Raw genomic sequence first — 20,487 nt, 5'->3', positions numbered from 1 at the left:
TACACTCATACTTAATGGGACTAATTTCAAGGAATGGAAAAGACACTTACTTCTAATGCTTTGGCTGTATGGGCATAGACCTTGCATTAAGGGAAGAACAACTTGCACCTCTCATTGCAGCAAGCACCCCTGATGCCAAAAGGGATTTTAAGAGGTGGGATCATTCAAACCGCATAATTCTAATGATCATGAAGCACAACATTATAGAAGCCTTTAGGGGCACAGAATCTGAAGAGATTACTCAAGCCAAGTGTTTCCTTCACGAAATTGAGAAATGTTTTGCCAAAAAAGATAAGGTTAAGATGACATTACTTCTGACTTGTTTGATGTCTATGAAGTATAAGGGTCAAGGAAACATGATGGAGTATATTATGGAGATGTTCCATGTTGCTTCAAGACTTAAGGCACTTAAGATCGAGATTTCTAAGAAATTGCTTATTCTTATGGTTTCGGTATCACTTCTTACACAGTTTAACCAATTTAAAAATAGTTACAATTGTAAAAGAGAGAAATGGACTCTAAATGAGCTAATTTCTCATTATGTGCAAGAAGAAGAAAGGTTGAAGCATGATAAGTCGAAAAATGTTCATTTGGCCTATACCCATTCGGTCGCTTGACCAGAGCTATAGGACATTACGGCAAAAATCTATGAACATTTATCATAAATTTCAATCAAATTCAACTAAATAAATCATATTCAATCATTTCCATGCTTTTAAATCAGTTCTGGACCTAATTCGAGGTTATAGAACATTTAAAACAAATCCAGATCAATTCTGGATTAAATTGAAATTTCTACAAAATTGTGAATAAAATGTACAAATAGGGGTCACACGACTATGTGGCTTAGGGACATGATCGTGTAGCCAAATCGTGTATAGTTTAAAAATAGGGTCACATGGTCGTGTCGTCAGGCCATGTGTCCGAATATATACAATTCAAAATAAGGACACACGGCTGTGTTGTAGATTGTGTGCCAAACTGTGTGTGATTCGAACTAAGATCACACAGCCGTGTCTCTTAGCTGTGTAACAACCTAAGACATTGTAGGATATACTTGCACCAAATTGAATAGGCCATATGGCCATGTAGAGTGACCATGTGCGGAACACGTGTGACAACCCGTATCCCAGGCCGTGTGCACCTAAAATGACTTCTAAAGCAAGCCAAAACATTACCCATTTCTTAGGTGCCAAGCCAAACCAATATCAACCATTTTATAGCTTCAAAACACATTCAAACAAGATTAAAACATGCCAAAACCATTCAACATATGTGCCTAACCTATATGCACACATTGGCACCACAACAAACACCATTCAAAGCTAATCTCTAACTTCATTTCCTACTCAAATCACATTTAACTTAACATATTAGAACATGGACTATTTCACCATTTTTCTAACAAACATATTCATTTTCTTGAACTCATAAGTTCACATAGATGTATATGAAATATTCCTATTACATGCCATATATCCCAAAAATAAACGTTTTCAACATCTACCAAAATGAGTTTAGATAGTGTGAACTTCGCGTTGATCCGTTTGCCTGATTCCACAAAATGATATCTACAAGGAACAAGAAAACGACTTGAGTAAGCTTCAATAGAGCTTAGTAAGTTCATAGGTTAAAACAATAAACTTGTTGTATAAACATAGCATAACATTTTACATCATTCTTAATAAACATTAACCCTATCAACTATAATCATTCAACATGTGAGTTTTATACACAAGTTGCATAATCTATTTAATTATTCAAAGTCATTCAATTATCAATTCACCATCTAATGTCAAGAATCATGTAAACGTTCATATAATTCACTAACAAGATATTTAACCATTTAAAATCTGCCCAATGAATTATATACACCGATACAGATATGCGGTTATCTACCCAAGACACGCGGGAAAGCTCAGTTGAGCCAATCCAACCAAGAACACGCCCGGCAACCAAGTGCCTAGCCCATAGGCTAACATCCTTCCAAAAACATGCATGGGCACCAAGTGCCAAGCCTATAGAATTTTCATCCACCCCCGGAAGTACGCCAGAATCACTGTAAATATAACTCGATAGTCTGAAACAAATGTTGAACTCCAGTATATTCAGTGTATAACATTTATTTAGATATCATCATCTCATCACTGGTCAATCTCGTACAGCTCACAAAATAACTTATTGGCATGCCAATTGTATCTTATCCTATGTTCATCCGGATTCAATACCTAAATTCATGTAATACTTTACAACTCAATTATATTTCTCACCTTCAATTCATTTGAGACAATTTACTTATATATATACATATTCAACAAATCATATGTCATATATCATAAATCAAACAGGTATTATACATTATACTAAATTGAACCTTTATAACTTACCAAGGCTAAACTACGAAGATAATAAAAATTTAGGGACTAATCAACAACTTTTTTCTTTTCCATGATTATGTACTGTTTCTTGATCTATAAAGTAGTTTGTTTCAATTTATTAGCTTCAACTTCATGTAATATTCAATTTAATGCATTTGTCTTCCTATTTATAATTTTTCACAATGCCTTAAACTTTTACAACTTAATCAATTGGGTCCCTAAGACCAAAACAAGATTATTTTCAAAATTAAAGTTTATACCCATTGAACTGAATTTAAAACTACCCCAAATCAGTCCTCACATGCTAAAAATTTACAAGAAAAACATGTTATGTTTACTTTGTTTTCAATTAAACCACTAAACTTAAAAATTATACAAAATTACTTTACAAAATAGTCTTATTTAACAACCAAGCTTAATAATCTACCATTAAACTTCAAAAACATATCAAACTCATCAATGAAATTTTTTAAAACATCTAAAAATCTTACGAATTAACCCCCAGGTTAGCTCGATTAAGCTAAAATGATTACAAAAACATAAAAATTACTAACAACAAGACCGAAAACCACTTACATGCACAAAACCTATCTTGGTCGAACCTTTTTCTTCAGCTATGGTGTTTTTTCCTTTTAATTTCGGTGGTAAGCATGAAGATGATGATAATGTTGTCTTATTTTTAGTTTATGTTTTCTTAATTACTATTTTACTATTTTACCCTTATAATTTAACTTAATAATTAACAAAGCTTTGTCCATATTTGTCCACTATATTTCTATATGGTTTATTTACCATAAAATTCCATCAACTCACATAACAATAGTAATTTAACACATTTAACTAATAGAAACTAACTTTTTTTAGGTTTTACGATTTATCCCTTTTTACTTAATTAACTATCTAAACGTTAAAATTTCTTAACCAAATTTTAATACGACCCTAATGACCTCACTGACACGTCAGAATGTGGTCTCAAAACCATTGTTCCGACACTATTGGAAAATGAACTATTACAATTCCCCTCCTTTAGTAAATTTCGTCCTCAAAATTTTTACCTGAGAATAAGTTCGGCTATTACAATTTCATATTCCTTAGTCTCCTAGGTAGCTTCCTTAATGTTGTGTCGATGCCACAAAACTTTTACTAATGGTACTTGTTTATTCCAGAACTCTTTTACCTCGTGAGCTAAAATCTTTATTTGGCTCTTCAGAATACGACAGATCAAGTTGTAATTCAATCTCATTGGAAGAAATCACATGTGAAGGATCTAATCTATACCGTTTCAACATTGAAACATGGAAAACATTGTGAATCTTTTCGAGTTCTGGAGGTAGAGATAATCTGTAAGCTACAGGACTAATTCTTTCAATAATTTCATATGGCCCTATAAACCTCGGACTTAATTTTCCTTTTCTTCTAAACCGTAGCACTTTTTTCCACGGTAAGACTTTTAATAACACTCAATCACCAACGAAAACTTCTATATCTTTTCTTTTCATGTTTGCGTACGATTTCTAATGATCTAATGTGGCTTTCAGGCAATCACAAATAACATGAACTTTTTCTTTAGTTTCATGAGATATAATAAATATCGGTACTCCATGCAATCTAACGATCTCGGACACATATAACTCAGCTAATTTTTTTAGTGAATAATATGTTATGAATGGAATAAAATGAGCTAATTTCATCAATCTATCAAAAATAACCCAGATCAAGTCTTTCTTTCTTGGTGACACAGGCAATCCAGATACGAAATCCGTCGTGACTAGTTCCCACTTCCATTCAAGAATCATAACAGGCTGTAATAACCCAAACAGAACCTAATGCTTAACCTTCACTTGTTGGCAAACCAGGCATTTAGCCACAAATTTTAAAATTTCATGTTTCATACCCGACCACTAATATATTTGTTTTAAGTCAAAAAAGCATTTAGTACTACTTGAATGAATAGAGTACGTACTACTGTGAACCTAAGAAAATATGTCTCAGTTTAACTCCAGATTATTCGGAGCACACAATCTGTTACAAAAAATGCAATATACCATCAGTATTAACTCTAAATTTTGTAGATTGGTCACTCTGAATCTGATCTCATTTAGCTAACAATTTCGAGACATCATTGTGCAACTCTAGAATTCTCTGAAGAAACAATGGTCTAGCTTTCAATTAAGCTAAAACGGAACCATCACCATTCAAAGTAAACTAAACATTCAACGCTCTCAAAAAATAGTCATTTCTAACTTAACGTGTCAGCAACTACGTTAGCTTTTCTGGAGTGACAACCAATTACCAGCTCATAGTCTTTCAATACTCAAGTCATCATCGTTGGCTAAGGTTCAATTCTTTTTGAGTCATTAAATGTTTCAAGCTTTTGTGATCGGTATATACATGACATTTTTCACCGTAGAAGTAATATCGCCAAATCTTCTGAGTGAAAACAATTGCGACCAGTTATAGATCATGGGTTGGGTAATTTCCCTCATGTGGCTTTAATTGTCGAGAAGTATAAGCTATAACCTTTCCAACTTGTATTAATACATAACCTAATCCACTGAGCGATAGATCATTGTAAACAATATATTCTTTCCTGGATTCAAGCTGAGTCAGTATAGAAGCTTTTATCAACAGAGATTTCAACTGATCAAAGCTCTGCTGGCACCTATTTGACCAAACAAACTCAACATTTTTCTGTAATAGCTTAGTCATCGATAAAGCAATTATAAAAAAAATAAAAATCGACAATAATAACTAGCTAAGCCTAGAAAAATTTGGACCTCTGAGACATTCTTTGGAACTTTTCAGTTAACAATAACAGTAATCTTTGAGTCGAAATTCATATTTACTAAATTTTGCATACAATTAATTCTCACGCAAAATCTGTAAAACAATTATTAAATGTTCAGCATGCTTGGATTCTATGTTAGAATAGATCAGTATATCATCAATAAACAGTATCACGAATCTATCTAGATGAGCTTGAAAATTTTGATTCATCAGATCTATAAAAGCAGTAGGGGCATTTGTTATTCTGAACGGTATCACCCAAAATTCATAATGATTGTAATGAGTTCGGAAAGTAGTTTTTGACACATCAACATCTTTCACTCGCAACTGATAAAAACTCGATCTGAGATCTATTTTTGAAAACACTGTCGCATCTTTCAACGAATCAAATAAATCATCGATATGGGGTAAAGGATATTTATTCTTTATGATAAATTGATTCAATTTCCTATAATAAATACACAATCTCATCAATTCATCTTTATTTTTCACAAACAACACAAGTGCACCCCAAGGAGATACACTCAACCAAATAAAACCTCTATCTGACAGCTCTTGCAACTGTGCTTTAAGTTATTTCAACTCAACTGGTGTCATTTGATATGATGCAATTGATATAGGAGTAGTCTCAGCCATCAAGTCAATCACATATTTCAACTTGATGTTCTGGTGGTAATCCTGGTAACTCTTCAGGGAACACATCTGTAAACTAACCTACAATCGGTACTTGATCAAGTTTCGATCCTGATTCTCGAGTATCAAGTATATAAGCCAAAAATTCCTCACAACTTTTTTGAATTACATTCTGTGTCGAGATAGCTGAAATAACTCTGGTAACATTAATTGGTCTTTCAGACTCAACTGTGATCACTTCACCCGTCTAACACTTCAGATCGATCTATTTCAGTTTACAATTCACCACAAAATCATGTAACGTCAACTAATCTATTCCCAAAATGATATCAAATTCACGAAAGGGTAAACAATATCCCCACAATTAAGCATTTTCTTGTCCTCAAGCTAAATCCTCAACCCACATTCAAATTAACTTTTCTCAATTTATTGTTTTCACCAATCATGTTTTAGGAAAGCCCATAAATAATCATGCATTGAAAATTCAACCAAAATGACACTAAAGAACACAAGAAACCCAAGCAACAATTTTTAAAACATAAAAACATAGGCACCTCCCCTATCTCTATAATTACCTGAAACTCAAACTCAATAAGAATTGACATCCTCACTAAGGTTCACTCAAAGCAGTGAAGGTATTTAAGGTTCAAGTTATATGCACTCAACAATCAAATGAGAAATTTTATTACCATATGCTTGCTTGAAATCAAATCTTCACCACTATAAAAATGAGATGACACATCAATCAAGAGGTCTTTACACAGTTGTAATGAGGCTTAGGTTAAGGGTATGGAAAATGTCAGAAAAGTTGGTTATAATCGAGAATCGAGTTTATAAGCTACCAAACTAGAAAAAAAATCAATTGTTGGATTAAAAGAAATTACATCAACAAGAATAATCGCAAATGGAACTGAGCTTTTCAATAGAATATGAAACTAAGTATTCAAGCTTAATAAAAAAATAATTTTCTTTTCTTTTGTTATTTTTATTTATTTTTATTTTTTAGAACAAAAAATAAAATAAAATAAAATAAAATTCAGCAATTCAAAATAATGAAACATAGTTAGGCAACTAACCAAATCAAATCTCAACAAAAAGATTTGGGTTAAGGGTTAATTAACAGGTTAATAAAAAAACATGTTAAGATCACTAGAGTTTACTATGGGTTAACACAACAATTAAGGCGGTTAAAGGTTAAATGGGTTAAACTCTAAGTGTTTTTATCATCTTAGTATATCAAATCAATAATGTGGTCTCGACATGTATAATCGAAGCAAGTTTTATAATAAAAAATCAAGTTGACACACTCACAATAAAAAATAAATTGAGTATGAAATAAAATATGTGCTCTATAGGCTCAAAAGCACATAAAAAAGTATCGTTTTGATGTCAAGCTTGCAAATTTAAAATTTCAAGGTAATACTTCAATTTAGGGAGACAACCTAAAATATTTATTTTTGAAAAAAACAACAACTTATCATGCTTGACTCTTTCGTGTCTTAAAGTATAAATCACACAATGTAAAAAAATCCACAAATTATTCCAAAACTAAATTAATAACAACTCAAAATTAAAAGAAATTACTTCAATGTTAGGTTCGAGAAAATTACTTAAACAAAAACAATAATTCAAGGGATATAATGCATAAACATATAAAATCCACCCTACACTTAAGATGTACAATTCCCTCAATGTACAAACAATTAAAATCACAGAATAAGCACAATATCATAAGCAGAAAGAGAACTGAAATTGCCCTAAATTTGGATGAATTTGTCGGAATATTGAAAACTAGAATCACGGGCGATTCTAAATGTAGTGCATCTTTCCGAGCAAACGTATAAGAAAATAGATGAAAAAAATAAATAAGAAAATAAAGAGATAAAAAATAGAAAAACAACTGACAAAACAATAAAAGTACAGTGTATAATAAAAATAAAAATAAAACAAAAAAGCAAAAAAGCAAAAGCAAAAGCAAAAGCAAAAGCAAAAGCAAAAGCAAAAGCAAAAGCAAAAACAAAAACAAAAACAAAAACAAAAACAAATATAAATATAAATGAAATCACTTTAGTTGGGGTAGGAAGAAAATAAAAGAAGAAAAAACTAGCTTTAAAAAGGGAAGAAAAAAGAGTACATGGTCATGTGCCAGGCCGTGTGAGCCACACGAGCGTGTGTAATCACCCAGACCGTGTGTGATTCAAAAATAAAGAAAAATAAGCCCAGTAATCACACAGTCATGTGTGATGCTCCTTCGCTTCTCCCACGCCCATGTATGAGTCCGTGTGAGCCACACGGTCTACCACACGCTCGTGTGATAGGCCATGTCTCCGACCTGTGTAACTCTCTGTACCCGTGTACGTCAAATTAAAATTGAAAAAAATTAGCTCTAGTACAAACACAACCTGAGACATGCCAGTGTGTCTAGGCCGCGTGTCCCATATGGCCATGTGGATCACCCCAGACCATGTAGACCACTTTTTTTTAAAAAAAATCAATTTTTTTTAAATTTTTTACTTTTCTTTTTTTTTCAAATTTTTTCAAAACTTTTTTAAGGTAATAAAAATAAATGTTCTATTTTTTAAAAAAAGTTAATTTTTTTATTTTTCTAAAACAATGAAAGTAAAATATATAAATAAAAATAAAAACACTTGGCCTCCTGAGAGCGCTTATTTAGAGTTTAAGCTCGACTTCCTTTTTTAAGCTCACAGTTAAGGCGGATCTTGGAGCCAAAGCTCCTCTCTCTTGGTATTAGTTTTACCACCAAAACAAGGTGTGAGACGAGTATGGTTTACCTTGAATATGTCAAATTCAGGATGTGTTATGTCAATTGTACCATATGGAAACACAGTTTTTACCACACATGGGTTGGACCCTGTTGACTTAAATTCCGCAGGAAAAATTCGTGGATCCGATTTGTCTAATAGCACTTTTCCCCAACTTTGAATTGGTTTATTCTCTTTACATATACATCATGGCGTTTCTTTGTTACTTCCTTTTGCTTTCTCAGTTTCTCATCAACCTTCGTTCCCCATTCATTTAGTTTATCGAGCTGCACCATTCGCTCTTCACTTGTTCCTCGAGTTCTACCACTTTGAATAAAATATGGCTCCAACATGTTTTCATGAGTGATTTCCTGCAAAGAATGTTGAGCCACATGGTTACTAACATTAACAGAACAATTTAGTATCATCTTGTTCACTAGGGACTCTCACAAAATTACCTTCTTAAAGAGTAATCTTTTCATCAGCTACACGAAGCACAAGTTCACCTGTACTCACATCAATAACAATTCTAGCAGTGGCTAAAAAGGGTTGACCTAAGATCATAGGTACTTCAATATCCTCATCCATGTCCAATACAACAAAATCAACAAGGAATATAAATTTATCGACTTTCGCAAGCACATCCTCAATAATACCCCTAAGATATCTAATTGATCTATCCGCTAATTTAATACTCATTCTAGTGGGTTTGGGTTCCCCAAGACCAAGTTGTTTGAACATCTTATAAGGCATGACATTTATACTAGCCCCTAAATCATCCAAATCTTTTTCAACATTTAAACTACCAATGAGACAAGAAATAGTAAAAATCCCTGAATCTTTAAGTTTGTTGGGTAGTTTGTTTTGAAGAATGGTCAAGCAAATTGCATTGAGCTCCACAACTGACAAGTCATTTAACTTCCTTTTATTTGTTAACAGTTCCTTTAAAATTTTTACATACTTTGGCATCTACGAAACAGCTTCAACAAACGGTAAGTTAATATGCAATTTTTTTAAGAGTTTAAAAAATTTACCATATTGTTCTTTTATGTGGTCTCTCTTCATTGCTGTTGGATATAGAGTTCGTGCTTTGTAGTCTTTAATTAATTTATTTTCTTTCTTACCTTCCTCAACCTCATCACTTTTCACAACAACTTCTAACTTTGGCTTCTTTTCAGGCTCGAATTGAACGGTACCTATGAACAGTGAATATTTTGGATTAATCATCTCTGCTCCATTCACATTGCATTACATCACCGAATTTACTTGCTTAGAAAAATTCAAACCATCAAATTTTTTATTCAATGCTTCCACTTGGCTTGCCAACATAGTAACTGCATCAATATTAAAAACACCAGTTGCTTTCATCGGTTTTGTTCTCATGACTTGCCACTAATAGTTATTTGGTGATATTTCTTTAATAAACTCTTGAGCTTCATTGGGTGTTTTATTATTCAGTGTTCCACCAGCTGATGCATCAATTAATTACCTAGTTGAGAGATTCAACCCGTTGTAGAATGTATGAACTTGTAACCACAAAGGGAACCCATGATGAGGGCATATTTTCAAAAGATCTTTAAATCTCCACCATGTATCATATAATGTCTCCATATCAAATTGAACAAAAGAAGAAATGTCATTTCTCAACTTAGCTGTTTTAGTTGGTAGGAAATACTTCAACTTAGTTGTTTTAGTTGATAGAACCCCGTGGAAGTGAATTCAACCACTATTTTGCCTTGCTCCTCAAAGAGAATAGGAACAACCGTAAATGTATGTCATCATCAGTAGCGCCATTGATCTTAAATGTGTCACAAATCTCTAGAAAGTTAGCTAAATGAGTATTCGAATCTTCATCTTGCAAACCATCAAACAAAACATAATGTTTACCATCTGAACTATGTTCGACTTCAGCTCAAAATTGTTTGCAGCAATTGTCGGTCTCACAATACTCGATTCAGCCCCAATCAGAGTAGGCTTAGCATAATCAAACATAGTACGAGGAACAACAGTTGTAGGAGGTAGCTGATTATTTTGATTATCACCCATCTCCACAGTAATATATTTTTCCTCGTGATCATTTACTATATTTTATTAACCTTATCTTTCTTCTCAAATCTCTACGATTTCTACAAGCAGTCTTTTCAATCTCACTGTCAAAAAGTACTTGATCCAACAAGTTTCCTTTACTCATAAACCAAAAGAACCTGCTAGAAACAAACAAATGAAAAATTATAATGAAAAATTAAAATTAAAATAAAAAAGCTAAATGAATAGAAATAAAATTTTCCTAATATTTCAAATCCTTAAATTGGTGCCAATAACTTGATTGCAGTCATAAACCAACTAAAAATCTGACTAAGGCAAGTACACCTATCAATTAATAGTATAGCTACAGTGAGCAAAGATATCGTTCCCACGAAGACTAAAAGTACGAGTAATTAGGGTCTTTATATTATTTAACAAATAAATTGAAGTGATTGATTAAAACTAAAATAACTTGTTAAATTAACTAAAAAATACGACTAAGAACAAGTCAAGAAAATAAAAAAAATTAACAACCAAGAAGAGAAACAATACTCGGGAAAGAATCCACCTAGACTTCATCTGTCATTATCAATCTAAATCACACAATTTCTTCAATTAGTATCTCGATCCATAGAAATCCCTAAATTATGCTAATATCTCTCTTCCAAATTAAGAGCAAATCACTATAGGTTGATTAATTAAAATTTCTTTCTAATTAAAACTCCTATTATTGCATTAACTCGATCAATAGATCTCCCTATTAGATTTGACTCTAATCTAGTAGATTTATGTCATCCTATTTCTAATATTGCATGCAACTCCATTGAATTATGCTGGAACTACTCTTAAACATGGTCTATTCCTCTTCTGATTCAAGCACACCAAATATGGATTAATAGTCTAGAAATATTAAACCAAGAATTAAGCAAACATAATTGAGAACAAGATCCAGATATTTATTGCGTAAAAATATAAATCAAATAAAAGAATCCATCCTAAGGTTCATCTCCCTAGGTTTTTACAAAATTAGTTCATGATAGCAAATAAAAACAACCCAAAGGTAGTATAACCACAAGAAATAAATAAACTCATAATAAAATTCAAAGAAATCAAAAGGAGATATCCATTCTTGATGGAAACCTGCTTCAAAGTCGGCTTCAATGGTGTTTTTTGAGTCATTTTCTTGAGTATTCTGTGACGGCTCACTCACATCTTCTTATTTGTGTCATATAATGATCTTAGAATGCCCTAAAAACCTAAAAATTGAATTTTCTCACATGTTTGGAGTGCTATTCATAAAATCCACACAGTCTGACACATGGTCGTGTGGCTCACACGGCCATGTGCCCAACCTGTGTGGAATCACCCAACTCGTGTGGCTCCAAAAACTTGCTCTGATTTTTCCAATTTTTGCTCTTTTTTACTCCCAAATGCTTTCCTAAGTATAGGAACATGAATTTAAAGGATTAGGAGCATAAAATTCACCCTTTTAAATTGAATAATCATCCAAAAACGCATTAGGAGTGCGGCTAAAACATGTTACTTTTGGCATTTATCAATATCAAATTCAAGAAATGGTAACAACATTAAATCAGCAGGAAAGTCACAGCCCTAAATTCTCAACAAACACTTGAGACAGATTAAGTTAACTATCACACTCTAACCTACTAGATTAGTAACTCGAATATCTAACTCAGTTAACTCAAGAGGTAAATTCTTATCCATTACTAATGCAGTGCAAATATACGAGTGAGTTGACCTAGGTTTAATCAGTGCATACACAGTAACATCAATGAGATAGAATACACCAGCAATAATATCAATTGTGTTAACTTGATCTATAGATCCCCCTATTAGATTTAACTTTAACCCGGTAGATTTATGTCGTCCTATTTCTAGGATTGTATGCAACTCTACTTAATTATGCTAAAACTACTCTTAAACATGGTCTATTCCTCTTCTGATTTAAGCACACCAAATATGGATTAACAGTCTAGAAATATTAAACCAAGAATTAAGCAAACGTAATTGAGAACAAGATCCAGATATTTTTGCGTAAAAATATAAATTAAATAACAAAATCCATTCTAAGGATCATCTCCCTAGGTATTTACAAAATTAGTTCATGATAGGAAATAAAAACAACCCAAAGGCAGTATAACCACAAGAAATAAATAAACTCATAATAAAATTCAATGAAATCAAATGGAGATATCCATTCTTGATGGAAACCTGCTTCAGAGTCGGCTTCAATGGTATTTTTCGAGTCATTTTCTTAAGTATTCTGTGATGGCTCACTCACATCTTCTTATTTGTGTCATATATTGGGCTTAGAATGCCCTAAAAACCTAAAAATTGAATTTTCTAACATGTTTGGAGTGCTATTCATAAAATCCACACAGTCTGACACATGGTCGTGTGGCTCACACGGCTGTGTGTCCAACCTCTGCGGAATGACCCAACTCGTGAGGCTCCAAAAACTTACTCTGATTTTCCAATTTTTGTTCTTTTTTTACTACCAAATGCTCTCCTAAGTATAGGAACATGAATTTAAAGGATTAGGAGCATAAAATTCACCCTTTTAAATCGAATAATCATCCAAAAATGCATTAGGAATGAGGCTAAAACATGTTACTTTTGGCATTTATCAATATCAAATTCACGAAATGGTAACAACATTAAATCAGAAGGAAAGTCATAGCCTTAAATTCTCAACAAACACTTAAGACATATTAAGTTAACTATCACACTCTAACCTACTAGATTAGTAACTCGAATATCTAACTTAGTTAACTCAAGAGGTAAATTCTTATCCATTACTAATGCAGTGCAAATATACGAGTGAGTTGACCTAGGGTGAATCAGTGCATACACAGTAACATCAAAGAGATAGAATATACCAGCAATAATATCAAGTGTGTTAACTCAATCTATAGATCCCCCTATTAGATTTGACTTTAATCTGATAGATTTATGTCGTCCTATTTCTAGGATTGCATCCAACTCTACTCAATTATGCTAGAACTACTCTTAAACATAGTCTATTCCTCTTCTAATTCAAGCACACCAAATATAGATTAATAGTCTAGAAATATTAAACCAAGAATTAAGCAAACGTAATGGAGAACAAGATCCAGATATTTATTGCGTAAAACTATAAATCAAATAACAGGATCCATCCTAGGGTTCTTCTCCTTAGGTATTTACAAAATTAGTTCATGATAGCAGATAAAAATAACCCAAAGGCAGTATAACCACAAGAAATAAATAAACTCATAATAAAATTCAAAGAAATCAAATGGAGATATCCATGCTTGATGGGAATCTGCTTCAGAGCCGGCTTCAATGGTGCTTTTCGAGTAATTTTCTTAAGTATTCTGTGGCGGCTCACTCCCATCTTCTTATTTGTGTCATATATTGGTCTTAGAATGCCCTAAAAACCTAAAAATTGAATTTTCTCACATGTTTGGAGTGCTATTCATAAAATCCACACGGTCTGACACATGGTCGTGTGGCTCACACAGCTGTGTGTCCAACTTGTGTGGAATGACCCAACTCGTGTGGCTCCAAAAACTTGCTCTGATTTTCCAATTTTTGCTCATTTTTTTAATCCCAAATGCTCTCCTAAGTAAAGGAACATGAATTTAAAGGATTAGGAGCATAAAATTCACCCTTTTAAATCGAATAATCATCCAAAAATGCATTAGGAATGAGGCTAAAACATGTTACTTTTAACATTTATCAATATCAAAATCACGAAATGGTAACAACATTAAATCAGCAAGAAAGTCACAGCCCTGAATTCTCAACAAACACTTAATACATATTAAGTTAACTTTCACACTCTAACCTAGTTGATTAGTAACTCTAATATCTAACTCAGTTAACTCAAGAGGTAAATTCTTATCCATTACTAATGCAGTGCAAATATACGAGTAAGTTGACCTAGGGTGAATCAGTGCATACACAGTAACATCAAAGAGATAGAATATACCAGCGAAACATCAAGTGCGTTAACTCGATCCATAGATCCCCCTATTAGATTTGTCTTTAATTCGGTAGATTTATGTCATCCTATTTCTAGGATTGCATACAACTCCACTCAATTATGCTAGAACTACTCTTAAACATGGTCTATTCCTCTTCTGATTCAAGCATATCAAATATGGATTAATAGTCTAGAAGTATTAAACCAAGAATTAAGCAAACATAATTGAGAACAAGATCCAGATATTTATTGCGTAAAAATATAAATCAAATAACAGAATCCATCCTAGGGTTCATCTCCCTAGGTATTTACAAAATTAGTTCATGATAGCAAATAAAAACAAGCCAAAGGCAGTATAACCACAAGAAATAAATAAACTCATAATAAAATTCGAAGAAATCAAAAGGAGATATCCAATCTTGATGGAAATCTACTTTAGAGTCGGCTTCAATGGTGTTTTTCGAGTCATTGTCTTGAGTATTCTATGACAGCTCACACACATCTTCTTATTTGTGTCATATATTGGTCTTAGAATGCCCTAAAAACTTAAAAATTACATTTTTCTGCATGTTTGAAGTGCTATTCATGAAATCCACACGGTCTGGCACATGGTCGTGTGGCTCACACAGCCATGTGTCCAACCTGTGTGGAATGACCCAACTCGTGTGGCTCCAAAAACTTGCTCTTATTTTCTATTTTTTTCTCATTTTTTACTCTCAAATGCTCTCCTCAGTATAGAAACATGAATTTAAATGATTAGGAGCATAAAATTCACCATTTTAAATCGAATAATCATCCAAAAACACGTTAAGAATGAGGCTAAAACATGTACTTTTGGCATTAAACAATATTAAATTCACAAAAGGTAACAACATTAAATCAGGAGGAAAGTCATAGCCCTGAATTCTAAACAGACACTTAAGACATATTAAGTTAACTATCACACTCTAACCTAGTAGATTAGTAACTCGAATATCTAACTTAGTTAACTCAACAGGTAAATTCTTATCCATTACTAATGCAATGAAAATATACGAGTGAGTTGACCCGGGGTCAATCATTGCAAACATAGTAGCATCAAAGAGATAGAATATACCAGCAATAACATCAAGTGCGTTAACTCAAGCTATAGATCCCCCTATTAGATTTGTCTTTAATCCGGTAGATTTATGTCGTCCTATTTCTAGGATTGCATTCAAATCCACTCAATTATGCTATAACTACTCTTAAACATGGTATATTCCTCTTCTGATTCAAGCACACCAAATATGGATTAATAGTCTAGAAATATTAAACCAAGAATTAAGTAAACATAATTGAGAACAAGATTTATTGCGTAAAAATATAAATCAAATAACAGAATCCATCTTAGGGTTCATCTCCCTAGGTATTTACAAAATTAGTTCATGATAGCAAATAATAACAACCCAAAGGTAGTATAACCACAAGAAATAAATAAACTCATAATAAAATTCAAAGAAATCAATAGGAGATATCCAATCTTTATGGAAATCTGCTTTAGAGTCGGCTTCAATGGTGTTTTTCGAGTCATTTTCTTGAGTATTCTGTGACAGGTCACACACATCTTATTTGTGTCATATATTGGTCTTAGAATGCCCTAAAAACCTTAAAATTACATTTTCCTGCATGTTTGGAGTGTTATTCATGAAATCTACACGGTCTGGCACATGGACGTGTGGCTCACACGGCCATGTGTCCAACCTGTGTAGAATGACCCAACTCATGTGGCTCCGAAAACTTGCTCTGATTTTCTAATTTTTGCTTGTTTTTTACTCTCAAATGCTCTCCTAAGTATAGAAACATGAATTTAAAGTATTAGGAGCATAAAGTTCACCATTTTAAATCGAATAATCATCCAAAAACGCATTAAGAATGAGGCTAAAACATGTTACTTTTGCATTTAACAATATCAAATTCACAAAAGGTAACAACATTAAATCAGCAGGAAAGTCATAGCCCTGGATTCTAAACAGACACTGAAGACATATTAAGTTAACTATCACACTCTAACCTAGTAGTAACTCGAATATCTAATTCAGTTAACTCAACAGGTAAATTCTTATCCATTACTAATGCAGTGCAAATATACGAGTGACTTGACCTAGGGCCAATCAGTGCATACATAGTAACAAAAAAAGAGATAGAATATACCAGCAATAACATCAAGCGCGGTAGTTTCCCCTTGGCTGGAATAGTGTAAACACGAAAATATATAAACTTTTTCAGCACCTTTTGAGCTCTAATTCATGCAATTTCATAGTAATTTTTGTCAAAATTGATACTTTAATTATAAAGTAATTAATTCTCATTTAAATTATTAACATATTGAATTTTAATTATTTTTATAATAAATTTTCACAGATTTGGTTTATTTTAGACAGTTCTACACAAAATGTGAAAATTGGCTCGGTAGACATCCCAAACGGCTTGAATCGTTGGGGTAATTTTTGCATCAAGTGAATCAAAAGCGTGGCTAAATTATTTTCCAGCCAAGGAAAGTCCAATAATGATTATTATACATACTTTATATTTAATTTTTATCCAACATTAATTGGGTTAAAAATTAATATAAAGTCTGAAGAAGAACGTGGCCCAGTGTTCTAAGTATAGAGGACTGAACCACCAAGCAATTGGGAAACCCAAAACTGTCCCTGTAGCTGATCCAATCAGCTGATTTTCATACTTGCAAAACATCCATTGAGCTTTTCCTTAATTCTATTCAAACCCCTCCACTTTTTGCCTCAAGCTAAATATAGCAAAGTTTGAATCATTAAAACTTGCTCAATGCATGGCCAGCCAAGGGACAGTGAATGACTGAAATTTATTTTCTATTTTTAGTAGCCATTCCAATGTAAAAGTACCTCTCTTCCCTTCCTTATTTCACACACCATTCATTCTCACACATCTCTCTCTTTCACTCACTTTCTTTCTTCCATTCCCTTCTTACTTTCCCATTTTTATTTGTTTCATTCCCTTGTCAATTTTTACCCTTGAAAAAGAGCTTTAATCAACCTTGGAGTAATAGAATTCAAGTGTTTTTGAAGGCCTTGGATCGATAGAACAAGCAGAGAATGAGATGAGCTCACTAGTCTGGCTTTAGAGAAATATTGGATTTGCTTCATAGTTCCCTTCTCTTTAATTTTCTTGTTTATGCTGTGATCATGAACATGGATATTTTTTGTGTTTTTATTCTTGATTTAATTAGAATGACCTAAATTTAATTTTTATTAGATTGATTGCATCCTTTCCACTTAAATTATGATAATCATGTTCGTATTGTAATTAGGCCTTGGTAATTTGTTCAATTAAATAAAATCATACCTATGTTATACTTGCATTTTAATTGTAAGGTAAAAAATGAATTAATTATTAATATTATTGAAATTGTAATTAATTGACACAGTATTTCATTGATGCATGTTTAATCTTCTAATGTAGCTGAAGGTTAAATTAGTGACGGTATTAAACGGTACATTAGTCTTGCATAACTTGTAAGATTATTGTGATTAAATTTTTTCAATATAGGACTATGTTGTTACTTCACTTGATCTTATACTTTCTTATGAAAATTGATTAATTGTTTGAATTGACATAGTAATATGTTCAATAGATTAATTGGTTTAGTAAGTTTGTATGTGCATTAGTTAGCAAAATACCAAGTTGCCGTGAAATTATTCGTAGCAGCATAAACATGAGTTTAGTAATTTTAAGTTAAGGAATGTAATTGCTCTAATACAGTCATGTCATATTGATTAAACCTCCTCTTTGAGAAATTGTGCATTGAAACATATATACTTTTTATTTTCTTAGTTTAATTATTTAGATATTCTTTAGTTTTCATAACACCTTTTCAAAATCAACAATTATTTTCATTACCAAAGTGTTTAACTTTACATTTCATAAATATTTTTCTTATACAGTCCCTATGGGTATAATAACTCTACATATACTTGTCACTTTATTACTTGATACAACTGTGTACACATGCACATTTCCATTGTTCCAAGTATTTGGCGTCGTTGCCGGGGACTGTTTTAAAAGACATTATTTGGGAAATTGTTAATTTTACATTTTGGTTTATTTTTTTAAGTTTAATTTAATCATATTTTTATGATTGTTTTAGGTATTTATGAGTATTGATCAAATTATGGACTTAATCCCCGTAACCCTAAAATTGGAAGGATTTTTTGACAACAAAGAAGACAAGCAGTTCAAAGAAAGACCGAAGAGATGAACTTTGAAAATCAGAATCAAGGAAATGGAGCAAATCATTATCAAAATCCTATCCTTGTTGCTAATGATAGGGGCACAACCTTAAGACAGTATGTCATGTTGTTGTTTCATGAGCTTAATTAGGGCATTAAGAGACTTGAAATTGAGGCACAACATTTCGAGTTGAACCCAATCATGTTCCAAATGCTTCAGACAGTGGGTCAATTTAGTAAAATGCCTACTAAAGATCCTCACTTTCATCTAAGATTGTTCATGGAGGTGAGTGATTCTTTCAAGTTAGCCAGAGTACTCGAAGATGCATTACGATTAAAGTTGTTCCCATATTCACTAAGGGATAGAGCTTGAGCCTGGTTAAACTCATTACCAGTAAATTCCATTACCACATGGTAAGAGTTAGCAAAAAGATTCCTTATAAAGAATTTCCCACCTAGAAATAATGCTAGGTTGCGGAATGAGATCACTACCTTCCACCAGATAGAGGACGAGTCCTTGTATGAGGCGTGGGAAAGATTTAAAGAAATGTTAAAAAAGTGCCCTCATCATGGAATCTCGTATTGCATCCAACTAGTGTCACATCCCAAAAATCGAGTTAGTAAAAATTGGGTTAATGGACCGAGAGAGTTGTCGCCCAAATTTTACTTATTTATTATTTATTTTAGATGATATTTTGATATTGATAAATATCAAGTATAGTGGATGACTAGAGGTGGAGCTGTCCATGATGACTTATGATCGAATCCCTTCCCGCACATAATTTTTTATGTGGTGAAATTGTGCCTCAAACCTTAGCAAAGGTCACACCATATTTTAAAATAAATGTGGTAGGAATTAAAACAAGAAGGTGAAGTGGTCAAGTGGTTAAGTGCTTCTAAGCTATTCTAGAGGTCCTAAGTTCAAGTCCCCTTGTTCTCATCTTTTTATTTAAAGTTTTTAACACAATTTCCATGTGCATAATATGCTTGTCGTCTACCCCATTGTTACCATGTTTAGGAGGATTCATTTCCCACTTTATGAGTCAAACTTACCATATGTTGGGGTAACATGATCCCCTCTTCATTCCATATCTCCCTCTCTTGCCAAAACTTAATATATTGCCTTCTGATATGGTTCAATGAACCTAGTCATAATTGATCAAGCTTACCCCACCTCCTTGTCGTCCATACCACTCATTTGCTCCCATATTCTCATTTTTTTTTCATTTTTCATTTTTCATTTTCTCTCCTTTTTGACAAACAACCATCACCTTCAACCACAACCTAAAATTCCTCTACTGCAGGCTATAGCTTCACCACCTCTACACCACCATCTAAGGTTCTCTTTTCCCCTTCTTTTCTTTCGATCATCACCCTTCACCGCCACCGTCGCCACCCTGAACCACCACGGGAAAACCTTCCTTCACCACTCTTTCTCTTTTTTCTTTTCTCTTAATATTGTGATCGAACCCTTCGACTCTTTTTATATTTTTTTCACCTCATTAGACCACCGCCGGACCACTATCAGACCACCATTGTCGTCATCATCACTGATGCTATTTTTTTCCACTAGGTTTTGATTTTTTCCCTTTTTCTTTCTCTTTTGATCTCTCTCTCATCTATTCTAAGGATTCAATCATCCTATTTTGTTTATTTTATGACCAAGACTCATCGGTCATATAATCCTT

General features: G+C 32.8%; 1 protein-coding gene and 2 non-coding genes across 3 annotated transcripts; 2 read left to right on the top strand and 1 right to left on the bottom strand.

The window, feature by feature from the left end:
• The first annotated feature begins 68 nt into the window (after positions 1 to 68).
• LOC107900071 (uncharacterized) lies at positions 69 to 617 on the top strand. The gene has a single exon (XM_016825787.1). The coding sequence runs from the start codon at positions 69 to 71 to the stop codon at positions 615 to 617; it is 549 nt and encodes a 182-aa protein (XP_016681276.1).
• A 9,486-nt stretch (positions 618 to 10,103) lies between these two features.
• Positions 10,104 to 10,210, top strand: LOC121218751 (small nucleolar RNA R71). Its single transcript, XR_005915228.1, has one exon. It is a non-coding gene; the product is annotated as a small nucleolar RNA R71 (small nucleolar RNA).
• Positions 10,211 to 19,268: 9,058 nt separating this feature from the next.
• LOC121218807 (small nucleolar RNA R71) lies at positions 19,269 to 19,375 on the bottom strand. The gene has a single exon (XR_005915284.1). It is a non-coding gene; the product is annotated as a small nucleolar RNA R71 (small nucleolar RNA).
• Positions 19,376 to 20,487: the final 1,112 nt, after the last annotated feature.

The sequence above is a fragment of the Gossypium hirsutum genome, chromosome D06, assembly GCF_007990345.1.
Source record: "Gossypium hirsutum isolate 1008001.06 chromosome D06, Gossypium_hirsutum_v2.1, whole genome shotgun sequence".
Lineage (NCBI taxonomy): Eukaryota > Viridiplantae > Streptophyta > Magnoliopsida > Malvales > Malvaceae > Gossypium > Gossypium hirsutum.
This window is presented reverse-complemented; position numbering and strand designations above follow the sequence as displayed.

Excerpts from the sequence above, each read along its gene's own strand:
- LOC107900071 (XM_016825787.1), top strand. The coding sequence starts at position 69 with ATGGGCATAGACCTTGCATTAAGGGAAGAACAACTTGCACCTCTCATT.